Genomic DNA, 19,556 nt, shown 5'->3' with positions numbered 1-19,556 from the left:
CTATCTAAGGATGGTACTATAGAACGCCACCTCAAGGTAGGCCTAGTGGCGCCATCTCTTGGTCAGGCCGGAAACTTATCAATCCACCCTCGTATTATTATCTTGATACTTTATCAACAGATGAACGTCTCTAGATTTGCAAGCAAGCACTTGTATTATTTTCTTGCTCTTCACTTTTCAAGGTGAGACCAAATAGAATATAATTTTCAAAAGAATGTGAAATAAAAACAATGTATGACTTGTGTATACTGTGGAAAGTAAGTACAAAATATAACACAAAAAGTGTCTTTACAAACAGATAAGACTTTCACTAACGAATGAAATAGTCGTTGGAGTACGAGTAATTAAAATGTACGCGTGGGAAAAGCCCTTTCCTTAATTAGTTTACAAAGCTCGAATGGGAGTTATTATTGCATATGTTGTTCTAATTAATACTAGGTCATTATACATATTTTTACTAAAGGAAAGAGTTGAGAGTAATTAGAAAAATACGCTTGATAGGCTCCCTTGCGTACTCTCTTACCGTCTTTCGACGTGTCCAAATGACAAGGTTCCATCTCAGTAAGACGAAATAAAAAGGTGCCATCTCGCGTGGTGAAACACGGAAGCTTAAAAATCCCATATAAATAGTATTGGGTACACCAACGGCCCTCTGAAGTAGGGAAGCTTTTTATTTGGTTCTGCCGAGATGGCACCTTGTCATTTGGACACGTCGTTATGTTCCTCACCTTTGAATTCTTTGTATCGTATTGTTTTACGTTTTCTCTGGAAATAGCATCTCAGCAGAAAACTTCAACGTGTTTACAGCGTTCGGATCCGAGACAAAAAGCCCAAAAGACAAATCGCCTGCGCAATGAGAGTCGCGCTCCGTGAAAAAGGACCGCGTAGAGGCGTGCTCATGATTCATCCCTCGCGATGAAGCGAGTCGCTCTCTGATTCGCGGGCCTTTTTCACGCAGCGTGATTCTCATTAGGCGGGCGCTTTGTCGTTTGGGCTTTTTGTCACGGATCCCAGCTTTCTATATCGAATTGAGGAATACTGCAACGCTTGTCTTCACTTACAGTAAGTATCTAACATCACGATGCATGAAGAAGCACAAGACTTAAGATCACAGATTATTAATAAACAAAACCCCAAATGCAACTGTAATACGAACAGTTCGAACTTCCCCAAAATGGTTACCCCTTGATAAGAAAGATACATTACATAATATAAACCTAAAAATTGAACGTGGTTCCCTTTGTGCAATCATTGGACAAATTGGATCTAGTAAAAGTAGCTTTCTTCATGTTATATTCAAGGAACTTCCACTCACAACGGGAAAATTTGACGTGTCAGGAAAGATTGAATAAGTCAGGAACAACCATGGGTGTTTGCTTCATCCGTGAGGCAAAATATTCTCTTTGTTCTTCCGATGGATGACAAACCGTATGCAGAAATTATGAGGTTTGCCAACTGAAAGATGATTTCGCTATGTTGTCATTCAGAGACAAAACTCTTATTGGTGAAAAGGGAATTACACTCAGTGGTGGTCAAAAAGCAAGAATTTATCTGGCAAGGGCAGTATACCTAATATACCTTGATGCTCATATACGAGGGGTGTCCAAAAAGTAAGTTTCCCTAGTCTGCCGTTTTGCCCCAGCACCATCTAGCGATCAGGGACGTAACATAGTTTTTATTTAGGATATACCGATAAGAGCGGAACCGGTCTTAGCTGCCAAAAAAAATTTTTTCATCAGTACCGGCTCGGAAACCATGGAGCTACCTGTAAAAAACGTGTCCACTTGCTAGTTGCGTGCAGTTATTCGCTTTTTAACTACAAAAGGGCTTGATGGCAACGAAATTCACACTGAATTAGTGCATATTTACGGTGATAAATGCATGAGTGTGCAAATGGTGCGTCGGTGGCGTACATATTTTCTCGAGGGACGCGGAGAAGTTCATGATGAGCAGCGTGCAGGCAGGCCAAAAACCGCCATTACAGATAGATGACGCAGTCGCAGCAGCCGAAAAAATCATTTTGGCAGATAGGAGTTTTACAATTGACAGGATTTTGGACTCAATGCCTCCTGAAATCGATATTTGTCGAACTTCAATCCACACAATCATAACAGATCATCTTGGTCACCGTAAAGTTTGGACGAGGTGGGTCCCACGCCTGCTTTCAGATGACCACAAACAAAAATGACTTCAGTCTGGAAAAATTCAAATGGAAAATTTTTAATCACCCACCCTACTCTCCAGATCTCACACCAAGTGACTTTTTTCTTTTTCCTAAGTTAAAGGAAAGTTTGGCTGGCCATCACTTCAATTCAAATGATGAAGTGAAAGACTTTGTTAAATTATTCTTTAAAAAACAGGGCACGGATTTTTATAAACAAGGTTTGTCAAAACTTGATAACAGATATAAAAAATGTATTCAAGCCCAAGGGGACTATGTAGAAAAATAGTTTATAAGTATAAGAATACTAGTAACTTATCAGCTGCAGTATCTGAAAACTGTGGATTGGGTATTGGTTTTAAATAGAGGATTAGTCGAAATTAGTCAAGAACCTTTGAGGAAATTAACTTATATAGTTCAGAATTGGATTTCATAAATTCACGAACAGTTGCAGATGATAATATTGGTGATGGTCAGGGAAAATCAGAGTACATCGTTAAAGAAGACCAGTTGACCTATATTAGAAGAAACTCTAAAGATGCGGATCCAGAAGAGATTCCTGAGCATCAAACGGTTGAAAATATTTCCAAACGGATTTATCTGAGTTACTTTAAAGCAGTTGAAAGTGTATCGATTTTATTTTTAGTAATGGTCTTAGGTATCACTTGAGCTGGTTCTTGAGAATCTAAACTTTGTGATATCCTCAAAGAAGAAAGTAGGTATCGTTGGTAGAACAGGAGCAGGAAAAAGTTCTATAATCGCTGCTCTTTATCGTCTAGCGTACTTGAAAGGTGATATTTACATAGATGGCCTCTACTTTTTGCTGGCACTATAAGACTAAACTTTGATCCATTTGGGAATTACTCAGATGATGAGCTGTGGCAAGCCTTGGCAGAGGTGGAACTGAAGAATTCCTTTATGGGTTTTGATGCTCAATTGCCAGCTAAAGTATCCGACGGTGGTTTAAATTTTAGTGTCGGTTAACGTCAACTTCTTTGTTTAGCACATGCCCTTGTTAGGAATAAGAAAATTTTAGTTCTTGTTGAAGCTACAGCAAATGTTGACCTTAAAACAGATAACCTTATTCAGAAGACTATCAGAAAAAAAATTTTAAAAGCTGCACGGTTTTTATTATTGCTCATAGATTGAACACTGTGATGGATTGTGATAAATTCATTGTAATGGATTCTGGTTCTATGGTGGTGAGTTAGATTATAAAAATTATGATCTTTTAAGAAATAAGGGACACTTACACAACATGGTACAATAGACTGGAAAAGAAATGGCTAATGTTTTCACGAGGATGTTTGAAAATGTAACGGTTGCTTTTATATTAAAAACGTTATGTTACTCGATTTAATTATAATTTTTAATAAATTGGATTTTCTAGGGTTATGGCTGTGATCGAAATCACATTAAGAAACGTAGAAATATGTTCGATCCTATCAGTATATTTTTTAACGATTGTCTACCTATTTCTTAATTAAAATAATTATGATGTAGTATAAATAGGGAGTTTTCTCCCTAAGGTTATTAAAATATCTTATTCAACCAAAACTCTGCAGAATTCAATTATCTCGTGTGTTGCACAAATATTTTGAGCCAAGGAAAAAAATGAATAGATCTCTTTCAAAATTCAAAAACTATTTTTCGCGTGATTCTTTTTCTTCTAATACAAAACTTTAATCATATTTTTCAAGAGGAAATTTAAAAACATAATCTTAACCAAGTAGAATTGTGCAAAATAGTACATTATGATACAAGTGTCGAAAGTAGGAATCACCAGCCCGCACGCGTATCGTGAAATATCTTTTGTATCATACAATATTTTTTGTAACTCCTATAAAGACCCAAAAAACTTACCTGTTCTGTAGATCACTTCATTATTCGCTTTTTCAGATGTGACTCACTTTTGCATATTGTATCTAAAGAAAAAGTAGCAGCGTGCGAAAACTAGAATCTTCAGCCTCCTGTTGAATGTCTGCAGGTACAAATTCCGAATCTTTGGAGGCACTTTTGAAATTATTTACAAACATTTTTTTTAATTTTCTTCAGAATCATGACAAAATTGCGTACTAGGCCAACTAACCTAAAAGCTCAACTAATCAGACGACTTTGTTGCACCCGGTGACTCCTGATTGGTCGCGAGAACTCTAGTGAAACTCTCGACCTATCAGAGAGCCTATACTGATGGATCAGGCGTCCGGTGGCTTGCGATTGGTTGTGATCATTCTTGCCAACAATCAGAAATTAGCGGTTCTGTTAGTTCATTAATTTTAACTTTTCCAAAAACAACCACATTTTCAACAAATGCGGGAAAAATTTTTAATAAAAGGGCGAAGAAGGGAGCTACATATTACAATATACTTGAAAAAATACATTAAATAATCAAATTTCTAAGATGTAACTACCTTTATTTTTAAAGGTAAAATACGAAATACAAAAAACAAAAGTAATATAAAACTTGACATCAGCGTTAACTTCATGTGGCATCAATATGTTCACAATTGATGATTCCCGGAAATAATGTTGACACCCAGACTATTTGAGTTGTTAAAAAAAATGTATTTAATGAAATTCTAGGGAGAAAATTCTACTATACAGATAGCGATGCATTTTACATTTCAGAAGAATGGAATATTTCGTTTTTTTTTTTATATAATTGAAGCTAAATGCCAGTAATGTGAAGCAATCCACTTCCAACACACACTGTAATATTCATTTTATATTGCAGATATTATAATCCTAACAAATAATATCTTAAAACTGACCTATAAAGTTTCTCGAAATGCACAAAAAGAACATAGTTCTAGCTTTGATGCTCGTAACAGAAATTCTATAACTAATTTCACAAACATCAATATGTCCTCTTTCGCGAGGCTAACTTGAATTATTAATTGGCTATAACCCTATCACACGTTCTAAACGTGGAATTCAGAGACTGTATACTTTAAAAAATTTACAGATATTGCATACAATATTTTTCAAAGTTTTAACAACAATTGAACAGTGTTAAAATATCTGAAATCAAATGCTTTTATGCGAACAAGAACAGAATATTGGCCGAAAAAATGTGACAATTTATTTTAGATACAAGGAGATAAATAATCGTTGAAAGTAATAGAATAATGCGATCCGCCGTTTGCATCAGCAAACGACAGATAGATTTATTCGATTTTTAGGTCCTATCAATTGTTGTGACGTTAGATCAGATCTGTAAAAATCGAAATTAAGTGTCACATTGCGTGTTTTGTCATTCGTAACTAGGGCTGCCTACAGACCAATGTATTTGAGAATAGTCAAGAAAAAACATTCAACCAAGAAAATTAATTTTCTACTAAAAAAACATGATTTTAATTTTTAAAAATTAATGAAAAAGATACAATTTTCAACTAAAATTATGTATCTTAAAAAAAAAAGATTTTTAACAAAGTAGTTAGACTTTCAACTAATTAGTACAATTCTCAGCCAAAAAAGATAAATTCTCGACGAAAAAAGTATTTAATTTTTTTTAATTATTTGAATTTGCACATTTCAATTAATGTGACAATCTTTTAATAATTCTTTTTAAAATTACTTAGGGTACTTTTTTAGCGCTCAAAGAATTCAAATGGGCTGGACTATTTAAAAAAAAATCTATTTTCCGTGAAATTGGAATGAATTTAGAGGAATTTAAGGCATGCGAGAAGAATTCGATGAAATTCATGAAAATTCAAGATAAATGGAAGAAGTTCAAACAAATTTAAAAAAATGTAAAAATGTGAAAAAAAAATTCAAGACGAGGTTAAAAGACTTCAGGATGAATTGAATAGAAACTTAGGAAAAAATGTTTAATCTATTGAAATAAGTAGAATTTAGAAGAATAAAAGTGAATAAAAAAAATTCCAGAGAATTCAAAAGAATTGAGGGTAAATTAAAAAAAAAAGGATATCACTTCAAATCATTCAAAGCCTAGTAATTTCTAACTAAAAAAGTGACTAATGACGATCAAAAATTCAAAAGAATTTCAATGAATTGGATTTATTTTTAATCCATTTATGTCAGTAACATTTGAGTCAATTTAGAGGAATTTAAGGGAAACGAGAAAAATTCGATGAAATTCATGAAAACAATCAAGCTGCATTTAAAAAGCAATCAAGTGAATTGAAAACATTTTTTAAATATCCATAAATAAAAAAATAATTCCATTGATTGGAGTAGAATTAAGTAAATTTAGAAGAATTAAAGTGAATTAAAAAAATTCAAAAGAACTTTAAAGAATTCAGGGTAAATTAAAAAAAAGTGTTGCTAATGACATAAAAATCTATTCAAAAGAATTTGAATGAATTAAAAAAATTGTCTCAACAAATCGAAAAAATCTATTTATTTCTGTAAAATTTGAGTGAATTTGAATAAATTAAGGGAAATGAGAAGAACTCGATAAAATTCATTTAAAAAACCAAGCTGGAGATTAGGAAAACAAGGTTTAAAACTCCATTGAAATGAGCAAAATTGAATGAATTTAGAAGAATTCAAAAGAATTTAAAAGAATTCAAAAGAATTCTGGAAGAATTCCAAATAAAATTGCAAAGAATATTTGAAAAGCTCTTCAAATCTTTGAAACCCTAAAAAAACCCCTCACTTCTTATGAAATCAGTTAAAAATTGAAATACATTGAGAGTTTTAAAATCTCTTAAAATCATTGAAATCTTATAAAATACTGTAAAATCTTTTAAAATATCCATATCTTCCTAAATTATAGGAAATTTTGTATCTTAAAATATTTCAACAATTTTGAAATCCCTTCAAATTATTTAAATTAATAGAAAATTCCTTAAAATCTTTAGAAATTAAATTTCTACCAAAAGTGATAAATTTTCAATAAAATGGATCAATTTTTAAACAAAAATATTCATTTTCATCCGTGAAGGAAAATTTTCTTTCAAAAGCAACGAATTTTTAACAAAATACATTCATTTTTTACCAATTGGTTGACGTTTCTACAAAAAAATATTAGTTTCCAATCAAACAGGAAATATTTAAATTTTCAGTGTAAAATGTAATTTAAATTTTTCGAAAACCTTTGACCTTTAATCCTGAAAAGAAGAATTTACCACAAAAATGTAATTTTCCACCAAGAGGAATAATTTCCTATTTACAAAAACGACATTTTTGATAAAATACATGAATTTTCAACCAGATAGATGAATTTTCTACCGAAAAGTATAAATAAATATTCAAACAATAATATAGTAGTTCAATTTTCAGTTAAAACCATTAATTTAAAAAAAAAAAAGAAAAACCAGTTACGTTTTCAACAAAAATGATGAATCTTCAACCCAAAAAAATTATTTTAACTAAAATTGAAAATTTATTTGACATACGATTCAACAAATACATACATTTTTACCAAAATAGTTTAAGTTTCTGCTAAAAAAAAAAGAGAAATTTTCAATCAAAAATGAAACAATTACATTTTTAGTGTAACGGTAAGTTTTCAGTATAAAAGGTAATTTTTAATTTGAAAAATTATTTTAAAAAAAATGAGTTTTCAATTAAAATGAAGAATCTTCAACGAAATTGGGAAAATTGTTGTATTTTCAAGTTTGCAATTCAATTTCCATGTCAAAAAGGCGAATTTTTTAGAAGACAATTTAATTTAAACAAGAAATGAATTTTCTATTCAAAAAGACAAATTTTTAATAAAATGATTTTATTTTCTAGCAAATAATACAATTTTGACCCAGAATAGCTGAATTCTCAACCAAAAATATAATAGTAGATTTTTCATCTAAAAAAATTGATTCCGTAATATTCCAATGAATTTATAAGAATCTAAGGGAAACGAGAAGAATTCGATGAAATTCATAAAAAATCGAGGTGAATTTAAAAACATTAAAACGAATTAAAAACAATTTTAAAATATAAAGAAACTTCTTAGAATTCAATAACTTCGAAAAGAGTTTAGAAAAATTCAAGGGAATTCAAAGAAATTTTATGAAATGCCTAAGAATTCAAGGCGAGGTTAAAAAAAATTGAAAGAAAAAATCCATTAAATTACCTGAAATTGAGTACATTTAGAAGATGTTAATGAACTAAAAAAATCAAGAGAATTCTAGAGAATTTAAAAGAATTCAGGGTAAATTAATAAGAATTCCGGGTGAATTAAAAAAAATTCAAATCACTTCAAATCTTTTCAAAATCCTACAAATTTCTAAACAAAAAAGTGATTAATGATTGAAAAAAATTCAAAATAATTTAAATTAGTTGGGAAAAATAAGAAATAAAATATAAAAAAATCCATTCATTCCAGTCAAATGTGAATGAATTAAGAAGAATTTAAGGCAAAAGAAAAATTCGATGAAGTTCATAAAAAAATCAAGCTAAATTTAAAAAGCAATCAAGTAAATTAAAAACAATTAAAAAATATGACAAAATTTTATGAATTCAGTAAGTTTTAAATGAGTTCAGAAAAATTATAAGAGCGCACCAAAGAATTTGATGAAATGCCTACGAATTTAAATTTACCAGACTTCAAGATGAATTTAACAAACACAATTTTTTAAAATTAATTTATTTGAGTCAAATGGCGTGAATTTGGAAGAATTAAGAAGAATTTAGAAGAATTAAGCATAAATTAAAAAGAATTCAGAGCGAATTCTAAAAAATTGCAAACAATATTTTAAATCCCTTAAAATCTCTTTAAATTTGTTAAAAGACCAATTTTTTCAAAAAGTTTAATAAAAAAATCCCTTAAATTAAGTAAATTAAAGTAAAATTAAAAAAATGTAAGTGAATTGAAAAAAGTCAAAAGGATAAAAATGAAAGATTCCCTGTTCAAATCCGAAATTTTAATTCTTTAAGAAAATTCTTCATTTTATTCTTCATTGTTATTCTTCTGAATAAATTCCAAACCAAAATTGATTAAAAATGGAAAATTCCTTGTTCAAATCCGAAGTTTTAATACTTCTCTAAAATTTTCCATTTTACCTAAGAATTAGATTTTTTCTGTAAAATTCCCTGTTCCAATCCATAATTTTATTTTATTTTTCGAAAATATTCCGTTTCAATTTAGAATTAGAATTCATTCTTTTAAAAAATCCACTGTTCCAGCTCGAAATTTATTTAAAAATTTTAAAATTCCCATTTCCAAGAAAATTTTTTATTCTTTTGGATAAATACCAGTTTCGACTCAGAATTAGTTCAAAATTGAAAATTCCCTGTTAAAATTAAAAGTAAAATTATTTTTAATAGCTTAAAAATCCTTGAAACGTCATTTTTCTATTTCTACTAAATTAAAGAATTGAAATTTTTTTTAAATCTTCCATTACAAAACCAATTTTTTTGTATTATGTTTAAGATTTTTTTTAACAATAATTAATAATTTTAAATTAAAGGCTTATGAAATTTAAAAACAAACTATTGAACGATTTTGCACAATTTAATAATAAAAAAGAATTCAATTGTCTAATTTCTAAATCGAAGGCCTTCAAATTAAACAATTTACTTTTTTTTAATTTCAAAAATGAAAGTTACATTTTCAGGTAAAAAATTAATTTCCAATAACAGAAAAAAAATAGTGAAATTTGCAACAAAAGAGATGAACACACTTAAAAGATAAACAAATTCCATTTGAGGTAATAAAAACTAAGCTGTAAATGAAAGCACTCAAAGTGGAACTGTTGAATTTTGAACTTTCAAAATTGAAATTTAAAAGTTTTTTAATTCGAAAACGTTGTATTCAAATTCTCAATAATTTACAAGTATAAAATAGAAGGTACTAAAATTTTTCAATATAAAATAAAACAGAAATCTATTATTTTTAATGCTCTAAATTAAAAAAAAAAATTAATCAATGCACTTTAAAATTTTTTAAATTATATAATTTTAAGGAATTTTAAGCTAGAAACATAAAAAATTAAAAATTTTCAACTAAACACTTTTTAAATAAAAAATTCCATTATTTTCATTATAAATAGTTTAAACATCCTTAGAAAGCTTCAAAATTTTATTTCAAAATTAATTGAATTTTTTCTAAATTTTCAGAAAATCCTGCAAATCTGAGAAAATTAAAGAAAAAATTGATTGATTTGGTTAAAAATGGAATATTTTAAACTGAAAAAATATTGTAAATTTAGACTGTCAAATTGAAACCGTTCAATTTTTAACATTACAATCAGAAATTTCTTAATTTGTTAACTGATTTAAAATCGTTTTGTCAAATAATTTTTTGTTCACTTTTTAGTACATTAAAAAATGTATTTTTTTTTTCGTTATATTTAATTATTAAATAAAAATAGTTTTTATCACCAATTTTCAACTTCAAACTCTTTTAATGTTTTAATTTTCAATTATTTCAAACAGCATTTTTTAATTGTTTAAATTAAAACAGCAAGCTTAAAAATAAAAATATAATATGGAAACTGTTTTAAGTAAAAGAAAATTAGAAAAATTCTCGGTAAAAAAAAAATCACTGTTATTTCACAGTTTCCGGGTCCAGCGACTACCCTGTTGACTTTGCAATTAAAAAAAAAAAATCGGCCAAAACAGAATAAAAACAAAATTCCAGAGTTTTGCTCCTTGTCGAAAATTTTTCGAGAATTATTCTTGTTCTGGATAAATTCCAGTTCCAACTATAACTCTGTAAGAAATTGGAAGTTCCATGCTCAAATTAAAAGTAAAATTATTTTTAATAGTTTAAAAATCCTTAAGATTTTTTTTTTATTTCTGCCAAATAAAAATTTTTTTATCATGTTTTAAAAATAATTATTAATTTTAAATTGAAGGATTTCCATTGAATAATTTCTAAATCGAAGGCCTGCGAAATAAACAATTTACTTTTTTTTTTAACTTCCAAAATGGAACTGTTAAATTTTGAACTTTTAAATTTGAAATTTAAAAGTTTTTTAATTCGAAAATGTTTTTTAATCCATTAAAAAACCCTGATTAAAGTGACAAACGTGGTCTTTTCTTTAAAAAGAAAGTGATTCTGTGGCAGCCCTGTTGATAATTTAAATTAAAAAAAAAAAAGTTGAAATAAAACTTACGTTATCGACATCCTCTTCATCATCATCGCTAATTTCGTCGCCGAACTCAATATCTTCGTCGAATCCATCCTCCACGAATGTAACTGTGTCGTTGATACGTACTTAAAAGAGAGAGAAAAAAAACGAATTTTCGAAGATCGAAATAGTTAAATATTAAAAAAAAAGGTGCAGGAAAATAAAAAAAAAAAAAATCTTACCAGTTTCGGGGAATTCTCCATACGTTTTCAGATTACGAGCTTCGTCGGCTGTGTATTTGAGAATAACATCTGCCTTTGCGTCTTGATAGTCACGCAAACCAATCAGTATAATGTCACCTTGATTAATCCAGACTTTTTTCCGAAGTTTCCCTCGAATGTGACAAAGTCTTTTTGTCCCGTCAAAGCACATTGCTTCGAGTCGACCGTTGCCCAGCATTTTGGTTACTTGAGCATATTCTGTAATTGGTCATCAAATTTGGATTTTTTAGATTTCTTTTCTTTTTATTTTCGTACAAAAAATGGTTCACAAGAGCACAGATTTTATTTCGATAGTCAAGGAATTTTTATATTTAGGAGTTATGAACAAAATTCAGAAATAATTTTTAATTTGAACAATTTTAAAACAACTTCTAGATTTCTCAAGATTTTGAAATTAAATTTTCAAGCTTTTCAAGAATGTTCAAATTGTTTAAAATAAAAATAATTGAGTTTTTAATTTAAAAAGTGTTCAGTTGAACAATTTTAATTGTTCAATTTTTAATCTTTCTACCTTAAATTTCCTTAAAATTATATAATTTTGGAAATTTTATAGTTCATTCAGGGTGGCCGTTTTTGTCAAAGAAAAAAGTGCCCGGTCATTTCCCGGTTTGCAAAAATTGTTCAGGGTCAACTCTTGAATTTTAAACTTCGAAAATTGAAGTTTAAAATTTGTTTCATTCAACAATTTTGTATTCAAATGCTCAATAATTTGCAGGTATAATATGTAAGCTACTACACTTTTCAATGGTCTAAATTAAAGAATCAATCACTGAATTTAAAAAGATTAAAAATTATACCATTTTAAGCAATTTTAAATTCTAATTCCAGCTCAGAATTGGTTAAAAACTAAAAATTCCCTATTTAAATGCGGAATTTTACTTGTTTTCGAAAATTTTCCATTTCAACTAATTGTAAAAATCAGAAATTTTTGGAAAAATTCCCTGTTCCAATTCACAATTTAATTTTTTTCGAAAATATCTCGTTTTAACACTGAACAATAATTTTGTTGGAAAAATTCAACTTTCCATCGAGAATTATTATTCTCCTGGATAAATTCCAGTTCCAACTCAGAATTTGTGAAAAATTGAAAATTCCTTCTTCAAATCCGGAATTTTAATACTTTTCGAAAATTTTCCGTTTCCAAAAAGAATTAGAATTTTTGTAAAATTCCTTGTTCCAGCACAGAATTCCCTGTTCCAAGAAGAATTATAATTCTTTTGGATAAATACCAGTTTCAATTCAGAATTTGTTAAAATTTGAAATTCCCGATTATTATTCTGAATAAATTCTTGTTCCAACTATAAATTTGTAAAAGATTGAAAAATCTCTGTTTAAATTATGTTAAATTATTTTTATTTTAAATAGTTTGAAAATCCTTAAAATGCTTCGAAATTCTATTTCAAGATCTTGAAACATCTACATGTTGTTCCGAATTTTTTAAATTAAAAAATATTATTAAAAGTTTTTCACAACTTCTAAATATCTTTTGAAATTATTCGAATTTCAAATAATTAAACAAAATCATTTTCGATTTTCCTAGCAATCTTAAAAAATGTTATTATTCAAAAGCTTCTAAATTTCATGTTCGAAAGCTGCCAAAATCTATATTTGGTTTAAAATTAGGCCGTGGAATATTTGCCCCGAAATTTTGGTAATAATAGCCGGGCTTTATTGGTACACGTAGACACTTCGTTTAAATGATTTGAAATCATTAAAAATTTTTAATTAATTTTGAATTTTTTCAAAACTTCTAAATATTTCTTTATAACATACTCGATTTTTTCCAAGAATAAAGGTGTTTCATTATTATTTATACATCAAAGTTTAAAAAGTTGACTTACAAATTAAATTTTGTTAACGTTTTGAATATTTTAATTATAATTACTGATTTCAAATGTACAGTCAGATAGTTCTAAATATTAAGTAACTTTTCTTTTTTTAATTGAAAAATTAAAAATTACCTTGTTTAAAAAAGGAATATTTTAGACTCAAATTTAATAAAAGCTTTTAATCACAAATATATTATTTAAACGTTATTTGAAAATTAAAAATAGTTTATAAAGCTTCAATAAGGCGTTAACATTTTTAAGACTTTCCAACTGGAACAGTTTAATTTTTAACGATAAAATCGGGAAGTTCTGAAATTGTGAACTGATGCCGAATCGTTTTTTACAATAAATTATTACTTATTTTTTAAATTTTGGGGTGCGATTCAAATTTAAAAATCATAATTTAATTCATATTCACAGTTGATCAAATAAAAAGGTTTGTTATCAAAAATCTTCAATTTTAAACAGTTCTAATTTTGAAATGTTTAAGCCTTTCAAACTGCATTTTGAAATTCTTTTGATTCAAATATGCATTCTAAACTTAATGCTTTCATAATTGAAGATCACAATTTAACTAATTATTTTGAAAAATGGTTAAAATCTAAGTTGGACGGATTTTTTTTCTAAACATTTGTAAAACTTCCGGTCAGAAAATAAATTCACGGTCATTTCCAGGTCTCATAAAATTTCCGGTTTCCCGGTCCAGCGGCCACCCTGTTCATTAATTTTTTAATTTAGAGCATTGAAAATAATAAAGTAGATTCATGCTTCTTTTTATATTGAAAAAATTTAGCACCTTCCATATTATACTTTTAAATTATTGAGCATTTGAATAAAACATTTTCGAATTAAAAATCTTTCAACAGTTCCATTTTGGGAGTTAAGAAAAAAGTAAATTGTTTATTTCGCAGGCTTTCGATTTAGAAATTATACAATGGAAATCCTTCAATTTAAAATTATTAATTATTTTTAAAAAATAATTTTAAAAATTGGTTTTATAATGGAAGATTTAAAAAACAATTTATTTGGCAGAAATAAAAAAAAAAGTTTTTTTTAAGGATTTTTAAACTATTAAAAATAATTTTAGTTTTAATTTGATCATGGAACTTCCAATTTCTTACAGAGTTATAGTTGGAACTGGAATTTATCCAGAATAAGAATAATTCTCGAAAAATATTCGACAAGGAGCAAAATTCTGGAATTTTATTTTTATTCTGTTTTGGCTGATTTTTTTTTTAATTGCAAAGTCAACAGGGTAGCCGCTGGGTCCGGAAACTGGGAAATGACATTGAAACCATTTTTTTAACGGGAATTATCCAAATTTTCTTTTACTTAAAACATTTTCCCATTTTATATTTTTATTTTTAAGCTTACATTTTTAATTTAGACAATTTTAAAATGCTGTTTTGAAGACTTGAATATTTAAAAATTAAAAGCGTTTTAAGTTGAAAATTGTTGATAAAAATGATTTTTATTTAATAAATAAATATGACGAAATAAATAAATTTTATAATGATCTGTACATTAAGTACTAAAAAGTGGACAAAAAAAACGATTTGACAAAACGATTTTAAATCAGTTAAAAAATTAAGAAATTTCTGATTGTAACGTTAAAAACTAAACGGTTTTAATTTGACACTCTAAATTAAAAAATATTGTGTTAGTCTAAAATATTCTATTTTTAACCAAATCAATTTCAAAATTTTGAATTAAGGAGAAGACTAATTATTGAATATTAAACAATTTTAAACCGAATTGTTTGAGATAGAATGTGATAGAATATGTTTGAAAAATAATTTACAAATAAACATTTGTAGAAAAAATGTGAGTAATTCTAAGAGATATTTAGAAATTTTGAAAACATTCAAAATTATCATGAAAATTTTAAAAAGTTTCCTTAAAGTCTTCCAAAATCATTTTTGAAAATTTTGTAAATCTTTTAAAACCTTTTTAATTATTTGCTTAAAATAGTTTTTCAAAATGAAAAATTATGTTCTAATTTTCCTACGAATCTTAAGAAAATGTTTTTATTCTTTTGAAGCCTTTCACAGTTCTTGAAAAGCTTCTAATTTTTTTGTTTAAAATCTGCGAAAATCTAGATTTCGTTTTTAATTAGGCTTTTATTTCAAGTTTTAAATTAATTTGGAATTTTTTCAAAACTTCTACATATCTCTTCAAATTACTCAAATTTCGTCTACAAATAATGAATGTTCAATTGTTATTTATATAGGCAAATTTAAAGGACATTTTATAAAATTTGCAGGATTTCATATAATGTTTAGAAAAATTTCAATTAATTTTGACAGGTATTTAGAAATTATGAAAAAATTATTTAAAATTTGAACAAATTTGAAACAACTTCTAGATTTCTCAAGATTTTGAAATAAAATTTTAAAGCTTTCCAAGGATGTCTAAACTATTGAAAATGATAATAATTGAATTTCGAATTTAAAAAGTGTTTAGTTGAACAACTTTAATTTTGCATTGTTAAATCTTTCTAGCTCAAATTTCTTTAAAATTATATAATTTTGAAGATTGTACAGTTCATTTCCTATTATTGTCAAGCACCGGCAACGTCAAATAAAAAAAATGGTCTTTTTTCCGCCATATTTAATTATTTATAAAAAAATTGAAAAGCTAAATTAAAAATCAGACTCGACAACTTTCTTTGAAATCTTATCAGCTTTAAATGAAATTAAAATTTTTTTAAAGAATTCCAAAGAATTTGAAAGCATTTAGCCAAAATTAACAAGAATTCAGGGTAAATTCAAACAAATAATTTCAAATCTCTTCAAATCTTCAAAGCCCTACTAATTTATAATCAAAAAATAATTCAAATGAATCGGAAATAATGTTTAAAATCCAAAATAATTCCATTGATTTAAGTGAAATTTGGATAAATTTAGAAGGGAAACAATTATTTGATGAAATTCATAAAAAAATCAAGCTGAATTTAAAAAGCAATGGAGTAAATTGAAGAAAAAAAATCAAAAATATGAAAGAAATTAATTAAATTGAGTGAGTTTGAAATAAGTTTCGAAAAATTAAAGAGAATTCGAAAGAGATTTTTGAAGACTTCAAGATGAATAAAATCAAGCCTTTTTAAAAACCTATTGAATTGAGTAAAATAGTGTGAATGTAGAAGGATTCAAAAGAATTCGAGATACATTAATACAAATTCAGGGCAAATACCAATGAATTGAAGAATATATGAAAATCTCTTCATATTTTTAAAACCCTACTAATTTCTAACCAAACAGTGACTAATAACTACAAACGAATTAAAATAAATTAAAAATAATTTTAAAAATCCGTTAAAATTATTAAAACCCTTGAAAATCTTTTGAAATTCTTTGCAATTTTTCAAGCTCTTGAAATTTCCAAGAAACTAACAAAATACCTTAACATATTCCAAATCCATTAATCATTTTATCAGTTAAATTTAAAATATTCAAAAGAATCCTAAAGAATTTAAAAGGACTCAGTTAAAGTAATTAATAATTCTTTGGAATCTTTTTAAATTTCCTAAAATCTTTGTCTATTTAAATCCTGAAAAAAAATGCCTAGGCAATTCCAGGTTGAATTTATAAAGCTTGGTCAAATTATGTAACAAGATAATGATAATAATAATACAATATTTTCGCAAAAACTAAAGTTTAATTTTCAATTTAAAAAATTAATTTTCTGCCAAAAAAAGACGATTTTTCAACAGGAATACATGAATTTTCAACAAAACTAGAAGCTCTTACGCGCGCGACCCACTACTTTCATTGTAATTATTCTATTTGGAAATAAGGTTCAAGAAAATACCACGATAATCATTTTTACTTTAATAACTTCTATTTATACACGACTTCGCATGGGTACCATATACGACGAAAGACCGGGGTTTGTTCTAAACGTTTTATGAAACTTCTTTCAATAATTAATAATTAATAATTCTGGTAAATTTAACAAATAACCTAGAAAAGAGGCATCACAAAGACAAGCTTAGTTAACTTCCAAAACAAATTTGAATAATACCCAACTCTCAATATGTTTATGAAAATTGTTTGAATGATTAATAATTATTATAAATTTACAAAGTAACGTGGAAAAGGATCATCGAAAGACATTCTTAGTTCATTCCGTAAACAAATTATGCCACTTCCTTGATAAATAGCCAAGCTATAAATATGTTGATAAACATTTTTTAAATAATTAATAGTTGTAGATTGTCAAAACATCAGAGAAAAAAAATCATCGAATAGATATTTTTAGATAATTGTGGCAAAAAGTGAAGCCTACTCGTAGAAAGAAAAACAAACTCTTAATTTTTCAATTGAAATTCTTTTAATAATTATTAGTTTTTGTAAATTTACAAAGCAACATAGAAAAGAGCCATCGAATGGGCATTCCTTATTGATTTTGAAAAGAAATTAACTTGTATGATAAACGTCAAACTCTTAATTTTTAAAATAAAATTGTTTAAATAACTAATAGTTCTCATGAATTTGCAAAGTAATATAGAAAAGAGTCACCGGATAGACATTCTTAGTCGACTCCGTAAACAAATTGACTTGTAGAAAAAAGGCCGAACTCTTAATTTTTTAACTAAAATTTCTTGTGAATTTACAAAGTAACATAGAAAAAAGTCATCGGATAGACATTATTAGTTTAGTTCAAAATCAAACTGATTCGTAGAATAAAGGCCAAACTTAAAATTTTTAAAGTAAAATTCTTCAGATAATTAATATTGTTTGTAAATTTGCAAAGCAAAAGAATAAAAAATAGACATTGTTAGTTAACTCCGTAAACAAATTGACTTGTAGAAAAAAGGCAAACTCTTAATTTTTTTATTAAAATTATTTAAATATTTAAAAGTTCTTGTAAATTTGCAAAGCAATATAGAAAAGAGTCACCGGATAGACAGTCTTAGTTGACTCAGTAAACAAATTGACTTGCAGAAAAAAGGACAAACTCTTAATTTTTTATTTAAAATTAGGTTCAAAATTCATTTACTTTGTTGGCATTTTTTTTCGTAGAAAATTAATCTTCATGGTTGAAAATTAATTTATTCTGTTGTAGATTTAACTATTTTTATGAAAATTTACCTATTCGAAAACTGAACTCTTTTTTTTTATCCTTTTAAAAAATGTGTTATTTTTTATTAAATTAATTTTTAATTGAAAATTCATTTTTTTGTTGAAAATCAACGTTTTTTTGCTGAACATTCATTTCTTTGTTCTGTTTTTTTATTTGAGAATTTAAGTGATATTGCAAATTTATCCTTTTTTGCAAAATAATTTTTTTGGTTAATAATTCAATTTTTTAACATAAAATTAAACTATTCCATTTTTGGTTGAAAATTCATCTACTTTGATGAAAAATGAACTATTCAAAAATTGAACTATTTTGTTGATTGATCTTTTTTTTTAAATTCATTATTAATTACCTTAGAATTTGAGTAACTTTTAGTAATTTTTAGTAAAAATTCATTTTTCTGCTTGAACCTTTATATTTTTTTTCTTCTTTCTTTTTCAGTTGAAAATTAATTCTCTCAATCAACAATGAATCTTTCTGATTGAAAATTAATTTCCCTGGTTGTAATTAAAATTTTTTTTTTTGAACGTTCGTTCAAAAATAAAAAAAAAGTGGTCAGAATTTAACTAATGGTAGGACTTGGTTAGGTGGAGTGGAAGTGTGCGAATGTGTGTCCATATCGACGGAAGTATTTATAAAGAATTACGGTTATTGTATGATATTATTTGGTGTGAGTGGTGATTATTAAGTGCAATAAAAGTAGGCTGATAAGTGAGATTAAAAAGTGACGTTTAAAAAGGTATTTGTATTTTATTATTGGCGATATACGTAAGGGGTTAAAATTTGTAGGTTAGGTCGAAAAAGTATTAAAATGGCAGAAAACGAGGGAAACAAGGAACTGGTCACGAAGTTAGGTGTAACAGCAGCAGATGGCGCGAAGTTTAATAAAAATATCGATATCGATAGAGACAAGACTGACAAAACTGAAACAACTGAAAATAACCTAGATAAGACAGACGAGACGAAAAAACGGGGTAGAGGGAGACCACCAAAAGAAGAAAAACTAGTAAGAGAAGCTCAAAATAACAAAAAGATAGATGAGATATTCAAAGCTTCGGAAAAAAGAGGGACAGAATCAACGATACAGGATACAATAAATGCACCAAATACAGAGCAGGCCAAACAGGAAGAGAAAAATTTAGAAAAGGAGAAAAACAAATTTGATTTCCCAAATTCAGTGTTAGAAGGTGGGAATTGGGAAACAGCTTTAAAGTATTTCTGG

At 27.2% G+C, this 19,556-nt stretch overlaps 1 protein-coding gene and 1 pseudogene across 1 annotated transcript in view; one reads left to right on the top strand and one right to left on the bottom strand.

Moving 5' to 3' along the window:
* The first annotated feature begins 1,473 nt into the window (after positions 1 to 1,473).
* Positions 1,474 to 3,644, top strand: LOC117178401 (annotated as a pseudogene).
* A 1,059-nt stretch (positions 3,645 to 4,703) lies between these two features.
* LOC117177692 (eukaryotic translation initiation factor 1A, X-chromosomal) overlaps positions 4,704 to 19,556 on the bottom strand; it is an 18,379-nt gene continuing 3,526 nt past the window's right edge. The window contains exons 3-5 of the mRNA XM_033368549.1: positions 11,385 to 11,621; positions 11,188 to 11,288; positions 4,704 to 5,375 (exon numbers count right to left, since the gene is read on the bottom strand). Coding sequence (XP_033224440.1) covers positions 5,370 to 5,375; positions 11,188 to 11,288; positions 11,385 to 11,621 — 344 coding nt within the window. The 3' untranslated portion in view covers positions 4,704 to 5,369. The remainder of the gene's footprint in view (positions 5,376 to 11,187; positions 11,289 to 11,384; positions 11,622 to 19,556) is intronic.

Source organism: Belonocnema kinseyi, chromosome 8 (genome assembly GCF_010883055.1).
Source record: "Belonocnema kinseyi isolate 2016_QV_RU_SX_M_011 chromosome 8, B_treatae_v1, whole genome shotgun sequence".
NCBI classification, from domain to species: domain Eukaryota; kingdom Metazoa; phylum Arthropoda; class Insecta; order Hymenoptera; family Cynipidae; genus Belonocnema; species Belonocnema kinseyi.
This window is presented reverse-complemented; position numbering and strand designations above follow the sequence as displayed.